We start from the raw sequence: 18689 nt of genomic DNA on the forward strand, positions 1-18689 counted from the left end.
TTTTTTTTACCTTTTATTTTTGTCCCACTCTGGCACTTCAACTTCTGGGGGTCTGATCCCCTTTGAAATGCATTTGGAATAGAGATAAGCAAATCGAAGTTGACGAAGTGGAATTCGATCTGAATTTCATAAAAAATTCGATTCACACCGAAGCCGAATTTCCTCACGCTTTGTGGTAACGAATCTCATTTTTTCCTAAAATGGCTGCTGCACGTGTAAGGACATGGAAAAAGGAACGCAGGGAAGGCGGAATGACCCATAATGCCATGCATGAAGCCAATCAGCAGCCAGCCAGCCCTGTGATGTCACAGCCCTTTAAAATAGCGTCAGTCATCTTAGATTCTGCCATTTACCAGTATACTTAGTGCAGGGAGAGACGTCTGCAGGCGCTAGGGACAGTGCTAGAAAAAACTTTTTTGTGCCAAAAAAATCGATTTACAAGTGCAGGGCAAGATTATTCAAGGTGTAGGGAAAGGATAGGGAGGAATCATTCCACAGCGTTTATGTTGAACAGGGTTCAGTAGGCGAGGTTACAGCCTGGGTAATAGGAACAATCCTAGTACACCTTACTGACTGGGGATCCAAATTGCCATTATACAGCTCTGTAATTCCAGCAAACCGTTCTTATTAGGGTGCAAGTGCTGTTTGATACAGTCATTGACAGGGTTTATTACAAGAAAATATGTCCACATCTTATTTGCCCTTGTGCAGTGCAGTTATATGTTTTAAAGATTTTTTGGCTTGTATCAGTGGGAAAAAAAGGCTTATTAGTCGTTGTGTGGAGAAGTGCAAAATTACAACCCTTTTTGGCGTGTATCAGAGGCAAAAGTAAAATGTATTTGCCAGACAGTGGTGCAGTTATCTGTTTTACAGCCATTTTTGCCGTGTATTAGTGGCAAACCAAAAATATATTTGCCGTTCAGTTACTGTATATGTTTTAAAGCCTTTTGTGGCGTGTGTTACCATAAAAAGAAAAATATATTTGCCGGTCAGCGGTGCTGTTATCTGTTTTAAAGCCATTTTGGCCGTATATTAGTGGCAAGCCAAAAATATATTTGCCGATCAGCATTGCAGTTTTCCCTTATTGTCCTCGGCAGCACAGAATGGGTTAAATATTGGCCTCATTAGTCTGTAGGACCGCCCACCTAGATTAATAATTAAATAATCAACAGATTAGCATGGCTATAAATAGATGACAGATGCAACTGCTCCTTGTATTTTCTTTTGTCCTCATTCTGAGGAAGTTGCCCACCTTGTCAAGTGTTTGGCCACATATGCCGTGGGCTTCCCAGGCTCCAGGCCAAGTGTTCAGCTATGCCATGTGGTGTGTCCTTGGTGCTGACACTCCCCTGCATCATCGGTGTGCGGGCAGGCATGATCAGCGGTATCCCGAACTTCCGGCTTTTGAGACGCAGGTGTAACACAGACGCAGGAGCATCTGACATCATATCCATGTGCCGCAAGCTCTCCGCTTCTCCCAGCCACTCCGGCAATGCTGAAGGCCGCCACCGCACTCCCATTCCGGTCCTGGGATGCACATGCAATGCAGCCGCAGGAGGGTCTGGCGTCATCATCCTGGGCCGCACACTGTGCGTTTTTGGCGCCATTTTTCAGGTATTTGAATGTGGATGCAGGCTGGAGCAGGGTGCCTGGTGTGCCTGGCAGCCGAGCTCCTGCAATGTTAAGGTATTGTGTCAGGTGGCCCTGGCTTATTTGGGTCACCTTATTAAATTCTTATATTGCCTCTTGATTCTTCCAGATGTCCAGTCGGTTCAGCTCTGGGGGGAAGAAATCTAAAAAACAGACACAGATTTGGCCTATCCTGTGAGCAGCCCCTATCTGATGAACATCCAGATGACTATTGTAAAGCTGTAATGCTGCTGGTTCCATTCATTCTCAAACATCTTCTGCTGGATCAAAAAGACAAAAGAGGAAACAAACCTCTGCATTTCATGTATTCAGCCTTTGCCAGACGACTCGCGATCTAATATCTGTGCTTCCTGTACTCAGCCTGAAGAGGTATGTGACGTGGAAACTAAGAGGTTAATGGGACTTTTTAAGTCCTTTCTGACACAGACAAAAAGGAAAGGGAAAACGTCAAAAAGAAGGCAGGATCCTTCTCCCTCGTCCACCTCTGACGATTCACTGCGATCTGAAGGGGAACTCTCATCAGATTCTGACTGGGAAATTTCTAATATAGAAGAAAACGTCCTTTTTGACAAAAGAGACGCTAACTGCTTAATCAAGGAAGTTAAGAATATTATGGAAACTAAAAAAGATCCAGTTGCCGAGCAGGACAAAGAGAGTCTTTTTTACTTTCCAAGGAAAAAGGCCTGTGTACTCCCAAGCCACCCAGTCTTGGAATCCATATTCTTAAAAGAATGCAAGTGTCCTCTGAAGAAAATGGACCTTGGTTCCAGATTCCGTTCCGTCTATAAAATTGATCCCAATGAGTCTTCAAGCTGGGAATCTCCGGCTAGAGTGGATCCTGCGGTAACGAGGTTAGCTAAGAGGTCCTTCTTTCCCGTGGATGACTCCACACTGCTCAAAGACCATATGGATAAAAAAGCGGATAACCTGCTGAAAAGACTGCATACTTACCTAGCCGCCTTAAATAAGGCAGCAATGCCCGCAGTACCGGGAAGGGAAGACCTACTTCAAAAACTACCATCCCTTAAGCTGGCAGCTGAATTTTTATGTGACTTTCCGGTGGATTCACTGAGACTCCTTGCCAAGGACATGGCACTCTAGAATTCAATAAGAAGAACCTTGTGGCTGAAGTTATGGGCAGGAGATGCCTCTTCAAAAAAAAAATAATCTCTGTTCCTTGCCCTTTGAACCAGGGAAGCTGTTCGGTTCACAACTGGACAAGCTGTTGGAAACTAATTCAAAAGAGAAGACTTTGAATTTTCCTCAGTACAAGGCTAAGGATCGTGCCAAGTATTTTAGTCCCTATAGAAGACAATCAGCTTTCAGAGAAGGTTTTCGTGGACGATCCGCAGAGGCAGAACGGATAGAAGAGTCCGTCCCGGTTCTTCTGAAAAAGCAAAGGGGAAAGGAGACATCGATAAGAACCCCAAATCAGGCTTCTGACGTCAGAAGTCAGTCAGTAGGGGGGCGTCTGTCACACTTCCATGCAAATTGGGAAAAAATCACCACGGAGGAGTGGACTCTGGATCTCATAAGAGAAGGATATTCTCTAGAGTTTCAACATTACCCAAGAGACAGATTTCTTTATCAAAAAGAAGATCCTCGAATCAATCACCTCGTGGAACAGTTCTTGAAAAAAGGAGCCTTGGAACTAGTGCCAAGAGGTCAGGAAAAAAAGGGAGTCTACTCCAGATTGCTTCCGGTTCCAAAACCATGCGGAAAATGGCGCCTTATTATAGACCTCAGATACCTAAACCACTATCTAAAGAAAATCCATTTCAAGATGGAGTCCATAAGATCAGTCACATCTGCTCTCCAACAAAATCAGGTCATGGCCTCCTTGGATTTGGAAGATGCCTACCTACATGTGCCCATAAAAACTACCTCAAGATGGTTCCTGAGGGTGGCAGTCAGCAAAGCAGGAAAAATCATGCACCTACAATTCAGAGCTTTGCCCTTCGGGCTAATGTCCGCACCCAGGATATTTACCAATATCACTGTGGTGGCAGCAGTAAATCTACGTCTACAAGCCATTCAGGTATATCCGTATCTGGACGACTAGCTAATTGTGGCATCTACGCAGGAGCATCTGGAAGCTCATCTCCGCACAGTCATTTCTCTTCTCCAGTCCCCCAGATTTCTGGTAAATTGGGAAAAATCCCAACTCTCTCCGACGATGTAAAAACAATTCCTGAGGTTACTAATAGACACCTGTTGCATGAAGATTTTTCTTCCACCAGAGAAGATTCTGAGAAGAGAAGTAAGAACTTTAATATCTATACACAAGCCATCTGTCTGCAGAGTAATGAAGACTTTGGGCCATCTGACGTCTACCATAGATGCAGTTTCATGGGCGAAGAACCGTATCCGAGACCTCCAGTTAAGTATGATACAGGCAAAGGGTGCCAACCATCACAACCTGGAGGGAAGATTCAGCCTGAAGCCGACAGTAGTCCACAGTCTAAGCTGGTGGTTACAAACCAAAAACCTGACCAAAGGAATGTCATTCCAATATGTTTCTCCGATAATAATAACGACGGATGCTTCAGCCAGGGGCTGGGGGGCCCATGTGCAGAACAAATGGGTCCAAGGAAATTGGACGCACCAGGATCTACAGCAGTCTTCAAACTTCAAAGAAATGAAGACAATACTGAAGTCGCTGTTCCATTTCCAACCTCTCCTAGAAGGAAAATCTGTATTGATTCGGTCAGACAACCTCTCCACAGTTTTTTATATCAACAAACAAGGGGGAACGAGGAGCCTATCCCTGATAAGATTATTGCAAGCAGATATTCATCTGGGCAGAATCACATCTTGCGGAGTTGAGAGCGATTTATATAAGAGGTTGTTACAATACACAAGCGGATCTTCTGAGTCAGAGGACGATGAATCTAGCAGAATGGGGAATAAACCCACTCTACTTCGATCAAATTATAACCAGATGGGGCACTCCAACCTGGGATTTGATGGCCTCCAGACAAAACTGGAAGCTGCAGAAATTTTGTTCCCTGAGCAGATTCGACAGACCGACAGTGGTGGATGCATTTTCAATGTCTTGGAAGCACCAGTTTGTCTACATATTTGTCCACCAGTACCTTTTATCTTGAAGGTCCTACAGAAGATTATAGTAGAGAAGCCCAGAGCAATACTGATCGCACCACTCTGGCCCCGGAGGTCATGGTTTCCTCTTCTTCTCCAGCTATCCAGAGGGAATTTTTGGAAACTCCCGAAAGCTCCCGACTTACTCCTCCAGCAGGGGCTATATCATCAGAACCTGGACAGGCTTCATCTCACGGCCTGGATGTTGAGAGAGCCAGATTAGAAGGAAAGGGTCTTCCAGCTACAGTCATTGATACACTACTGAATTCCCGCAAGCACTCAACCAATTTAAAATATGCCAAAGTTTTAAGAAAATTTAGATCTTGGCTGTCTGAAAAAAGTTGAAGTAGATATCTCCATAATTCTTCAGTTCCTTCAAGAGGGGTTTGATAAGGGCTTGAAACCAAACTCCTTAAAGTCCCAGATGACTGCCATCAATATCATGACAGAAAACAAATTTGTCTCTCATCCCCTGATATTCAGGTTCTTCAAAGCCTTAAGAAGATTAAGACCTGTGGTGCACGAACTCTTTGCTGTATGGGATTTGTCCCTAGTGCTTAGAGGGCTCACCAAGCCACCCTTTGAACTATTGGAGCAAGTAGACATTAGGTGTCTCTCCTGCAAAGTCTTATTCCTTATATCTATAACTTCAGCAAAAAGATTAGGAGAACTGCAGGCCCTCTCATCCAGATATCCATATCTATGAATTCTTTCCGATGGAATACTGATTAGGACCATGCCATCTTTCTTACCAAAGGTCCCTTCCTTTACAAATATCAATAAGGAGACTTTTCTTCCAGTGTTTTTTCCGAATCCGATTAACGAAGAGCAAGACCAGTTACATACGCTTGATGTGAAAAGAGCAGTGGAAACCTATTTGCAAAGAACAGAGGAATTCCGAATAGCCGAGAATCTTTTCCTGATATATTCTGGACCAAGAAAGGGTCAAATGCCATCCAAGGATTCACTCGCCCGATGGATAAAAACTACAATCATTGAAACCTACTTGCTAGAGGGGGAGACTCCACCCCTGTCCATCAAGGCTCATTCCACGAGATCTACAGCAGCCTCCTGGGCAGAATACGCTCAAGTGTCCATACAAGAAATCTGCAACACGGCTTCTTGGTCCGTAGTTCGGTACTGGTCTAAATCACCCCCCCCCCCCCCCTTTTGGAATCTATAAAAATCCCATTCTGTGCTGCCGAAGGACGATAAGGGAAAGAAGAAAATTAGTACCTGGAATTTTACTTTCCTTGCGTCCGAAGGCAGCACAGGCTTACCCTCCCTAATAAATTTTTCATTGTTAATTGCTGCAACTGGGTGAATCAATTTTTTCAATACAAGGAGCAGTTGCATCTGTCATCTATTTATAGCCATGTTAATCTGTTGATTATTTAATTATTAATCTAGGTGGGCGGTCCTACAGACTAATGAGGCCAACATTTAACCCATTCTGTGCTGCCTTCGGACTCAAGGAAAGTAAAATTCCAGGTACTAATTTTCTTCTATCTGTTTTAAAGCAATTTTTGCTGTATATTAGTGGCAATCCAAAAATATATTTGCCGTTCAGCGGTGCAGTTACCGTATATCTTTTAAAGCCTTTTGTGGCGTGTATTACCATAAAAAGAAAAAATCTATTTGACGGCCAGCGGTGCTGTTATCTGTTTTAAAGCCATTTTTGGCATGTATTAGTGGCAAACCAAAAATATATTTGCCGTTCAGTGGTGTAGTTATCTGTTTGAAAGCCATTTTTGACGTGTATTAGTGGCAAAACCAAAATATATTTGCCGTTCAGCGATGCAGTTACCGTATATGTTTTAAAGCCTTTTGTGGCGTGTATTAGCGTAAAAAGAAAAAATATATTTGCCGGTCAGTGGTGCCATTATATGTTTTAAAGCCTTTTGTGGTGTGTATTAGTGGTAAAAAAAAGGGCTTATTAGGCGTTGTGTGCTGAAGTGAGAAAATTACTGAGTTTTTGGGGGTGTTTTAATTTTCTTTTTATTTATTTATTTGATTTAACAGTATGTCAGTCAGAGAAGTGCCAGGCCCTGCACAGGGGAGTGGCAGAGGCCTAAATGTTTCTGGTGCAGGCAGAGGTCGCAGCAGAGTAAGGGGGCGTGGCAGCAGGGGTCACTTCCAGAGGCCTGAGCTCCCAGTGTCAGCTAGCGGTCGTGTCTTGACCAGCAACCAAGCGGTTCTTAAATGGTTGACTATGTCATCCACTTCGTTCCAAGTGACATCAGACAACCCCAGACAAAAGTCAGTGGGTTCGTCAGACACAACCTTTAGTTGGCATGACCCAGGAGCAGGCCCTGTGCCCTCACCTGTCCTCAACCTGACTCTGTCCTTTTCTGTTCCCTCAGCAAGAGAAGTATTATATGCTGTGGGCTCAGCCCCACTATTCAGCGAGGACGAGCTACTAGAAGACAGTCAGCAGCTATTGGCCAGCCAAGATGTGGAGGAGACATCAGCCGCTTCCTCCGCTAGGCGGGCAAGTAGTGATGAGGGAGTGCCGTGGGAGCTGGTGTTGAGAGCAGTGAGACTCCTGACCCAGAGACAGTTGAGGAGGACATCAGTGATGTGCAGACAGTACTCGATGATGATGATGATGTAGATAATCGCACTTGGGAGCCGGGTGACAAAGGGGCATAATCATCGGGAGAAGGGTGGCAGCTTGCCTGTGAGGCAGCGGTGGAGCCAGCAAGTCGCTAGCGTGGCCGGGAGTCAGCAGGGTGGCAGCAGTGGGAGGTCGGTAGCCAAACGTGCCAGGGGTAGACCACCGACTTTGTGGGAGCCTACCTGCCCTGAAAGTAGTGGTGCACGGTTTCATGGAAGCAGTGGCGGTAGCAGTCAGTCAGTGCGTAGTGTTGGGGGTAAAATCAACCTACTCGGCAGTGTGGCAGATTTTTGTTTAACCGCCGGAGGAGGTGAACATGGCCATATGTAGAATCTGTGGGCAGAAGGTGAAGCATGGCCAGGGTGCCAATGTTGGCACCACGGCTCTACATCAACATATGCAGCTTCACCATAAAGTGGCCTGGGAGAACAGTGGCTCTGATGTGGTTGTCCAGCCTGCCACACCAAACGCTGCATCACCCAGAGGAATGCACCCGGTTTCAGGCAGTGAAGGCTCCCCCACCTCAGCCGAAGGGAGCTGTCTGTCCTTCCCATCATCTGCTGGTCCTAATGCTCTTGCTCCTCCTCCTCCTAATCCTCGTCAGTAATTCCGTCAGCAATCGATCACCAAAACGATTGCCAAGAGACAACAGTATGTGTGCACTCATCCAACGGCGCAGAAGCTGAATGTGCTCCTGTCCAAGTTGCTGGTGCTGCAGTCCCTCCCTTTCCAAGTGGTGGACTCTGCACCTTTCAGAGAACTGATGGCCTGAGCCGAGCCGAGGTGGAGAGTCCCAAGCCATCATTTCTTTGCCAAAAAGGCAGTAACAGCCCTGCACACAAATGTAGAACAGAAGGTGGGCCAGTCCTTGAGCTCTTCGGTGTCTGCCAAAGTGCACGGCAGCGCCGACGTGTGGAGCTGTAACTACGGTCATGGACAATACATGTCCTTTACGGTCTACTAGGTGAATGTGGTTCCTGCTTAGCCACACCAGCAACTTGGCCAGGTGACCCCGCTTCCACCTCCACGTTCTCACACCGTTGGTAAGGCGACAATGTCCACCTCTGCCTCCTCATCCTCCACTGTGTCCTCAGCCTCCACTGCAGGGACAATTCACAGTGCCCCTCCAGCATACCACATGTGCAGGGGACGGCGGTGTCACACTGTTCTGCTTTCCATTTTCCTGGGCGAACAGAATCACACAGGGGAGGAACTGCTCCTTGTCCTTCATGCTGACACCCTCTATACTCTGTCGGGGGGCTCTACTTGTATAAGCGTTTAATAGAACAGGTTCTGTAGACATCTATGTGGAATCATACTTGAGTTATTTGGTCAGTCACACACACCCTCCGCAAACCTTGTGCATGCTGCGGTCAGCTTTGACTACGGCATGCAAGGGTTTAATACGCTGGCATCGGTGTTTTCACCTATGCCGGTGTATGCAGCAGGGGTCTGGCTGTCAGTGACTGCCGGACCCCTGCCGTTGATCGGGCGGGCGCAGCACCTGCACCCACCCAATCAGCCCGCCATACATGTACAGCGCTGGTCCTTAAGTCACGTCCACTAGCGCCGTACATGTATGGCACGGGTCCTTAAGGGGTTAATTTCCCTGTCACATATGCAGTTCACGTGTATCTCACACCAAAAATGGGTATATGTCACCAGCCGAACTAACAGTCATATTAATTATATTAATTTCCCTGTCACGTATAAAGTGCACATGTATCTCACACCAAAAATAGGTGTATGTCACCCATCGAACTAACGGACAGATTAACTATTATATTTTCGTGTCAGGGGTACAAAAATGGTGTATTGCACCCACAAAACATCATTATAGGTCATCCACAAAACAAATAGCCAGATTCCTAACACTCTCCCTCGCTTCAGCTGCCTGCTTCCCATCCCTGCACTACTCAGATTTGATGGGTGGTGCTACCCGTGATCCATCTTGTATAGAGGCTGGGTCACATGATGCACCGGCCAATCACAGTCATGCCATTACTTGGCATGGCTGTGATGGCTTTTAAGTGGCCACAGCTTAAAAGCTTTGCTGATTGGCTGCACTGCAGCCTTTCAAAAGCTTTATTAAATGCCCGAACTTTTCCAGCAAAGTTTGGGTTTAGGTCCGGGTACCCGAACTCGCAAAGTTCAGTACGGACCCGGACTTTATAGTTCGGGTACGCTCAACACTAGTCAGAATCCTTGTTGCATCTTCCAATACCACTGTGCATGTATAAACACTGGCACACATATGGCCCAGAAAAGGGATAATATTTGGTCCATTTTTTTTCTTTATTTTAAAGGGCTTCTGTCACCCCCCAAACAGCAATTTTCAGTATTGGACTTAATATAATTGCTAATGTACGCAGAGTCCATATATATCCCTCTTACCTCTGGCTGTGCATTAAATTCTTTAAAAATAGTACTTTTGTGATATGCAAATTTCTTCACTACCAGCAAGTTGGGCGGTTACTTGCTGGTAGCCGCCACATCCTCGGTCTAAAAAAACGCTCCCTCCTCCACTTGATTGACAGGGCCAGCGAGCGCTCTCCTCCTCTCTCTGCCCATAAAATCCCTTGCCTGCACTGTACCGGTCCTCATTCGGCGCAGAATTTAAAGCACAGCCAGAGGTAAGAGGGGTATATATGGACTCTGCGTACATTAGCAATTATATTAAGTCCAATACTTAAAATTGCTGTTTGGGGGTGACAGAAGCCCTTTAAAAGCAAAAGAGTCAGACAGCGCAGTGTATTTTCAGACAGGCTGTTATTTACGATGACTACCATCCATTTACCCATAGCTGTACATGTCACTGTCTTGGTTTTAAAGAGCAAGAAAGGGGTTTAATAAAGCTCAATGAGATGCGATATATAACTTTTTAATTCAATTGGGACACTTTTGATTTGTGTCGAATTTATTCAGACTCCAATCAGACAGCTGAATTGTTTAAAGCGAACCTGTCACCATGATTTTGCGCATAGAGCTGGGGACATGGGCTGCTAGATGGCCACTAGCACATCTGCAGTACCCAGGTCCCACAGCTCTCTGTGCTTTTATTGTGTTAAAAAAACGTTTTGAGTGATATGCAAATTACCTGATATGAGTCCTGTATCCGGAGATGAGTCAAGCGGAAAGGAGCCCAGCACCGCCCCGCGTCCTCCGAATCTCCTCCTTGCCGGCTGACGTCACAGAGCTGGAGTGCCGAAATCTCGGGATGCGCGAGCTAGCGCATGCGCAGTGTCGGCATCATGTTCATTCCCTGTGCTGGCATCAGCACAGGGAGCGAACTACGCATGCGCTAGCTCGCGCATCGCGAGATTTCGGCGCTCCAGCTCTGTGACGTCAGCCGGCAAGGAGGAGATTCGGAGGACGCGGGGCGGTGCTGGGCTCCTTTCCGCTTGACTCATCTCCGGCTACAGGACTCATATCAGGTAATTTGCATATGGATCAAAACGTTTTTTTTAACACAATAAAAGCACAGAGAGCTATGGGACCTGGGTACTGCAGATGTGCTAGTGGCCATCTAGCAGCCCATGTCCCCAGCTCTATGCGCAAAATCATGGTGACAGGTTCGCTTTAAATAAGACCATGAACCAATTTTGGGAAATTTGGTCATTTCTATAGTGGAGGAAGGAGTCAACAGGAGCTGACTTCAATACACCCCTGGGAGTTGCAGGTGCCTTATGGTCACATGTGATGTGCTGCAGGCCATCTACAGGAACTAAGAGAACAGAAGAGAAGAGGGGTGAAGACTCTTGCTAAGTCTCCTAAGTGTCCCTTCTTGATTTAGCCTGTTTTTAACACCGAAACGTATACAGTATATGACAGAGCTTGGCTTCTCTCACTTTCTGTATCATATCCTGTACTCCGACAGGGCAACAGAATTCATCTGACAGAATTGATTTAAACTAATCTTCTATCCTCAACCACTGGGACTTCCGCCGATCACACGAATGGGGGTTCAGTTACACCCTCCCCCGTTCCCCATATGAATGGAGTAGTGATTGAGCATGTGTGGGACTGCTGGAGATAGCCCAGGGCTGTATTCTCCTATCTCGGGCAATCCCATAGAGAATGGGACTAGGGCAGTGTTCCTCAACTCCAGACCTCAGGGCCCACCTGCCAATCATGATTTAAGAATATCCCACAGATTGAAAATTGACACCAATTAGATCACCTGCTCAATACTTAGGAATTCCTGAAAACATGACCGACTGAGGACTGGAGTTGAGTAACACTGGTTTAGGGGATAAGTATAAACTCGAGAACAACCCCTTTAAGAAGATGTAAGTTACAGATACAGTTAAAGTTTATAACAACATATTTTGTGTTCACAGCTTACTAAGAAGTACGGCCCGGTCTTGAGTGTCCAGATTGGCATGACAAAAGCAGTTGTCCTTTGTGGCTATGAAGCTGTTAAGGATGCGCTCATCAATCACGCTGATGTATTTTCTAACAGACCTCATGTGCCTGTGTTTGCAAAAACACAGGGGAACAATGGTAACCAATTATTTTGAATGCTAACTGTAATAAAAGCTGGTTATCAGTTCATCATTGGTGGGACCTGTTCTGTATAGACTTGTCCACACTGGACTTCAGTAAGTCCCATGTCTTATGGATGAGTATAATGTGCATTCATTTTATTCAGGTATTGTCTTTTCCAATGGAGAGAACTGGAAAGTGATGAGAAGATTTACGCTCTCCACACTACGAGATTATGGAATGGGCAAGAAAACCATAGAAGACAAGATCATCGAGGAGGCCGAGTTTTTAGTTCAGAAGTTTAAATCATATAAAGGTGAGCAGTTAACTTGATGTGCAACGTGAGCCTCCCACCAGGGCCCTCTATATTGCGTCCCAGGTTTAGTAATGAATGCTGAGTGGTGTAGTGCGGCCTAAATGTCTATTTATGTGTGTCACGATGCTCCTACATGGATACAGCTGGACCCCAGGCTTTGGCTCCGAAGCAATAAAAAGGGGGAATAATTGAGGGATTTGGAAGAATAACTTGAGTCCAGACCTTGAGATGATGTTCAATGGCAGCTTTACTTGAATAAATGTTTCTTTAAATAGTTTTCAGGCTTTGTCTTGGTTCCAGCAGGCTTTAGCATGAACTGGCAGGCAAACTTTACTCTGCTTTATCTCTTTCTCTCTTCTGTACTGACCAGCTAGCTTAGTAACTTTGATTCCTTCTTTATGCTGCACTCCACTCTTTAGTCTGACTTAGTTTCAGCCAAGGAATAGGTTAGTGTCCTGTCAGCTCCAACATGGAGTCTGAACCGGAATCATCTAGAACTGCCCCACCTCCTTCTGGTAGCAAGCAGGACTCGCCCACTTCTGCCCAAAAGGGGGAAGAATGGAATGGTTAATTCCATTCTGTCTAAGGATAGATCTGCCATCTTTGCTGCCACCTGCTGGTGAACCAGGTAAATTACATTTATAACAGTTACATAACAATATTATAGATGCACATTGTGGTGAACCCGGAAGAGAATACATAGATGACATTGTGTGCAGGAGTGCTTCCCAACTCAAACCCGAACTTTGACCTGAAGTTCGTCCAAACCCGGCGAACCCGAACTTCCACAGGTTTGCTCATCCCTAATCCTGACCCATTCACTTCTATGGGTCTGTGCACATGAGCATAGTTTTTCATGTTCTGCGTTACGTGAAATTCGCAGCATGTTCTATATTCTGCGTTTTTCACGCAGCCCTGGCACATAGAAGTGAATGGGGCTTCCGTGAAAAACACATTGCATCCAGATGTAATGCGTTTCTCACCGATGGTTGCTAGGAGATATACATTGTTATTCTTTAGATTCTTTTTCACTGGCGTGAAAAATGCATCAAAAATTATTGCACCCGAACGGAAAAAACTGAAACACTGAACGCAGTGGCAGACAAAACTAACTGTACTTGCGTATTGTTCGTGTGAGGGCTCATACACACTGACGTCTGGCGGCCGGGCCCTTGCTGCGGACTGAAACTGCGCTCCGTTCTGTGCCTCCGTTCCTCACCAGACCTTCTGGATTGTGGACACATTCAAGTGCGTGGGTCCGCACCCGTGAAGCGGTGCACAGAAGACCAGTGTCCGTATATTGCAGACCCGCTGTTTTCGAGCTGCAATATGGGCACGGCCGTGTGCATGAGCCCTGAAAGGGGTTTAATACATGATACGCACACAACCTAACCAATTTCTATAGGCCTAAAGATAGAAAAACATTGTCATATCCATGCTCTTACTAATTCTCATCTGTACTGGTGTCCATGGGGAACAAAAACTGCTGTGAAAATTGGTGAGGAGTCTAAATTTTTTTTTGTTTTTGTTTGTGTTCAGAGCCTATTGAAACCATACTTTAATTTCCAACCTCCTTAGATAAAATGTAGTAATAGGAAAATGAGCGAGCACTCATACACTTGGCAACCAGATTGACATGTGCAGAAAATATTTATTAAATCCCCATAAAATACAAGTAATAAAATTTATAAGAACAATGTAGCAATAATATACAACATTACAGTCACATATATTGTGGTAGATATGATCGATACTATATTCAATAAAAATATATTCGATAGAAATATTCGATAAATTGAATGGTAGAAAATTTAATGTTGAAATATTCGATACCACTCAATAGTGTCGATAAATTCAATAATATATATCACACCAAAAAACTTCAAGTATATGCTGTTATTTGGGAAAGAGGGGGTATTATCTTCTAACGCTCTATCCCAATTTGGGAAACTGAAAATGTTGTAGGTGTATTCACTGGGAGCGCAATATGTTCATAAAGTGTCCACAGGAATCCTGATAATGTGAAAAGTCTCTTATAGCATATCCTTTTAAGGTCGATATGAGCTTTGAATTGAAGAAAACTTTAAATCGATATTTGGCTTACCGTCTAGCGTTTGCTGTCTCCCTATTGCTTCAATGGAGCTTTAAATATTTGCCGGCTTATTCAGTCGCTCCATACAGCAAGCTGGTTTAAATTTTGCGGGAGTTCCAAAGATCGCGGGAGTTGCCACTCTGTTCCGCAATTTCCTTTGGTGCAGCTTTCGACGATAAGAATAGTTAATCCTTTACTGTAGAAATTTTCTTCTGTATGGCCATACAGTATTATCGGAGGCTTTTCAATGCAGGTACATCACTTGTTTCACCATACGCGTTACAGGTAGATTCACTCTCCCTTCTTCAGTGGTCAAGTGTCACACCAATTGGGACATCTGGGCCAAAAAACGCATGTGTCCCCAAAAAAACGCATAAAAAACGCATGGAAACTGCAAGAAGAATAAAAATAAAAATCAAGGCTGTATAGAATTATCCCCTGATTATGTGGGAGGATTCCCTGGCCAACTGGGAGTAGCATGAACAACAGGTGTCCGAGATTTGGGAAGCAATTAAAGGAATGGATAAAAATGGAGGCAGAGCAGGCAGACACTTGACCACTGAGGAAGGGAGAGTGAATCTACCCGTAACGCGTATGGTGAAACAAGTGATGTACCTGCATTGAAAAGCCTCCGATAATACTGTATGGCCATACAGAAGAAAATCTCTACAGTAAAGGATTAACTATTCTTATCGTCGAAAGCTGCACCAAAGGAAATTGCGGAACAGAGTGGCAACTCCCGCGATCTTTGGAACTCCCGCAAAATTTAAACCAGCTTGCTGTATGGAGCGACTGAATAAGCCGGCAAATATTTAAAGCTCCATTGAAGCAATAGGGAGACAACAGACGCTAGACGGGAAGCCAAATATCGATTTGAAGTTTTCTTCAATTGAAAGCTCATATCGAGCTTAAAAGGATCAGCTATAAGAGACTTTTCACATTATCAGGATTCCTGTGGACACTTTATGAACATATTGCGCTCCCAGTGAATACACCTACAGCATTTTCAGTGACATTCAGTTTCCCAAATTGGGATAGAGCGCTAGAAGATAATACCCCCTCTTCCCAAATAACAGCATATACTTGAAGTTTTTGGGTGTGATATATATTATTGAATTTATCGACACTATTGAGTGGTATCGAATATTCTATCGAATATTTCAACATTGAATTTTCTACCATTCAATTTATCGAATATTTCTATCGAATATATTTTTATTGAATATAGTATCGATCATATCTACCACAATATATGTGACTGTAATGTTGCAAAAATTATTTTTTTTTTATTATTGTGCCTTTTACAAAAAAATTAATGTATAGAAATAGTTTACCTTTTATTTTTAAAAAACAAAAAAACTTTTTCTAATACTTTTTTAGGAAAGCCTTTTGATAATCTGACCAGTATTAATGCTGCTGTCGCCAATATAATTGTGACCATACTGCTCAGTAATAGATTTGACTATGAGGATCCGATCATACTGAAACTTATTGGTTTAATTAATGAAAATATACGACTTCTGGGAAGCCCATGGGTCAGGGTAAGTCAGATTTTTTTATTATTATTATTTCTTTAGTAGTGTTTTAAATTAAAATAATTGCTCAAAAATAAACCTGAACATTGGGAATTATACAAAATGACCATGATTTTCTGTAAAGGTCAGCTCAATTACTACTGCACCCTTGCATATATGGCGTTAACAGTGCCTATGCTAGTGCTGATTACTACTTTTTATGTGTTTCTTTAGCTGTATAACAGTTTTTCATTACTAATGGACTGGCTCCCTGGACCTCACAGAACTATTTTTGGGAACGCCAAGGAGTTTCAGAAATTTATAACAGCGACCTTTACGAAACAGAAGACAGAACTGGATGTAAATGACCAGAGGAACCTTATTGATGCCTTCCTAGCCAAGCAACAAGAGGTATGAAAAAAACTTTCACTTAAAAGGGTTATTCTATGAGCGATGTAAAAAATAAAAATCAGACATCATATAGTACATGACAATCTCTTTCTAACAAAGCTAGTACCAGCCCTGTACCTCACATGGATCCAAAGATCTCCCCATTCATTGCTCCAGTTATGCTAGATTTATTTCAGGCTGGAAGCTCAAGGGATGTGTCCTTCCTCAGGGTTTGTGTGCTTTGTGTTGCAGCTCTCTCTCTAGCACAGCTCAGGGGGTGCTTTCTTTCTTTTGTAGTACTTTAACTGTAACTTTCACAGCTTCTAACTGTAGATATGGTGGGTGGCAGTTAAAGATTTAAACTGAGCATGTGCGACCATCTCAGTGAGGTGGATGGAGAAGTAAGGAAAAGAACAAACAGCAGGTGGCGCTATACAGATACATTTTATTGAATAGCTCAGCAGCTATACTAAGTTTTTAATTACATGCAATTACAAAGTTATTCAGATACAGGTACTGGTTTGAAAAATGTAGAATGTTTTTCATGGCACAACCAGGTTAAAGGGAGTTGTCACCAAGGAAAACCACCCTAAACTATTGCTGAATAGCTCAAAAGTCATGGATTCAGAATATGCAGTTATCTTTCTACTCACTTGCATTCTCCAGAAGTAAGCACGAAAAGGGTCCATGGAATGTATGCTAATACATAATGAGGACTCTTAAAGGGGATGTATATTCAGAAAATGAACTATGGTTTGCATTCCGTTTTTTCTGATTATTGATGACCAATGTGTATATAAGATGATTATATGACACTTTCTAATATAGTTGCATAGTTCTTAAGGTTGGAAAAAGACAAAAGTCCATCAAGTCCAACCTGTAATAATAGTTATGGAGGCAGTGTGGTCAGTCCTTTTATGGAGGCACTGTAGTCAGTATTGTTATGAAGGTACTCTGATCTGCACTGTTGTGGAGACTCTGTGGTCAGTCCTGTTATGAAGCCACTGTGGTCAGTCCTGTTATGAAGCCACTGTGGTTAGTCCTGTTATGAAGCCACTGTGGTTAGTCCTGTTATGAAGCCACTGTGGTCAGTCCTGTTATGAAGCCACTGTGGTTAGTCCTGTTATGAAGCCACTGTGGTCAGTCCTGTTATTAAGCCACTGTGGTCAGTCCTGTTATGGAGTCTTTGTTGAAATTCTGCACTATTTTCGATAAGGTATACCTTCTTGTTTACAAAGTCTTTTGTCCTGCCCATAAAATGGCTGCTAATGGAGGGTCATGTGACCAGACAAATCACCTCCATGTGATGTCTCCTCCATTCCGATACACTGCCTCTGCAATCTGCACTTCTGTTCTGTTTGGAGTTTAGTGCAGGTGCAGTGTATTATTCTTATTATCAATTTTAACCCCTTCCCCCCCCCCCCCCCAATAAAAAATAAAAGAGAAAACCTTAAAAAATATATTTTTATTGAAAAAGTAAATTTTTTAAAGGAATATGCTATAGCTAGTATATATGGATTTCCTAGGACTACACTAGTGGGTTAAAGGGATTACATGAGATTAGAAAAACATGACATGAAATAGCGCTATACCAATCCAAGACTTGTGTCTGGTATTTGTTACGCTGCTGGCACAGTTGTGGATCCTCTAGGGTGTAATCCATTTGGCACAGGGGTATACAATAAGGGATTATGTGTTCTTCACTGTATGGCCACACTGAAGAGGGATTGACTTTCCTGCGCAGTTCCCCTGGTTAGCCCCTCGGAGTGGTCTTGGGTAGGTGGCGGTGCTGTAGCAGTAGCAAATGTTTTCCAGTAACAGGAGGTCAGCAACAGGAGGCCAGAGCAAGAACAAAGGCCAAAGCAAGCTAGGTCAGAGCCATAGAACCACAGGTACCATCAATCCAGGGCTAAATAGAGGCCTTGCCAACCCAGTTCCACAGTGCAGAAGAGCTGGGCAGGAGTCCAGTGTGGATGGTGGATGAGGAAAAGCTGGCTTTTTATCCTGAGTAACAATATTGCAACTGAGCTGCAGCTGAGGCTTACCTGCAATACCAATCACCACCTGTGGATAGGTGTGGCACTGTTTCTGGAAGATAGTAGTAATTTGTTTCCAACCGTGTATATAGTGTCAGACTGGGATTCCTTGTCCCACCAGAGGAAAGGCTCCAAAGTCAGCTTCCAATGGGATTTTTCTCCTGACAATTGAGGCCCACTATGGCTTCAGAGATTGGGCCTACCAGAGTATTCTCTAGTGGGACAGTCCGACCCTTGCTTGTAAAACCCCTCAAATTGACCATATGGATTATATCTGAAAGACAGTCACGGACTAAACAGCCTCCAGTACTGTACTCAATTTAGTTATTTTGTGCTTTTCAGGGCAAGCCTGAATCTACTGAGTATTTCCACAATGAAAACTTAACTGTACTGGTTGGAAACCTGTTTGCTGCTGGAATGGAGACAACATCGACCACACTGAGATGGGGACTTCTACTCATGATGAAATACCCAGAAATTCAACGTAAGA

The 18689-nt window shown here is 44.0% G+C and overlaps 1 protein-coding gene across 3 annotated transcripts in view; it reads left to right on the forward strand.

Moving 5' to 3' along the window:
* Positions 1–18689, forward strand: part of LOC120997238 (cytochrome P450 2K4-like) — a 74776-nt gene that overhangs the window by 35245 nt on the left and 20842 nt on the right. For all 3 annotated transcript variants that reach the window (XM_040427239.1, XM_040427240.1, XM_040427241.1), the window contains 5 exons: positions 11707–11869; positions 12018–12167; positions 15640–15800; positions 16008–16184; positions 18542–18683. In XM_040427239.1, coding sequence (XP_040283173.1) covers positions 11707–11869; positions 12018–12167; positions 15640–15800; positions 16008–16184; positions 18542–18683 — 793 coding nt within the window. The remainder of the gene's footprint in view (positions 1–11706; positions 11870–12017; positions 12168–15639; positions 15801–16007; positions 16185–18541; positions 18684–18689) is intronic.

The sequence above is a fragment of the Bufo bufo genome, chromosome 4, assembly GCF_905171765.1.
Source record: "Bufo bufo chromosome 4, aBufBuf1.1, whole genome shotgun sequence".
Taxonomy (NCBI): Eukaryota; Metazoa; Chordata; class Amphibia; order Anura; family Bufonidae; genus Bufo; species Bufo bufo.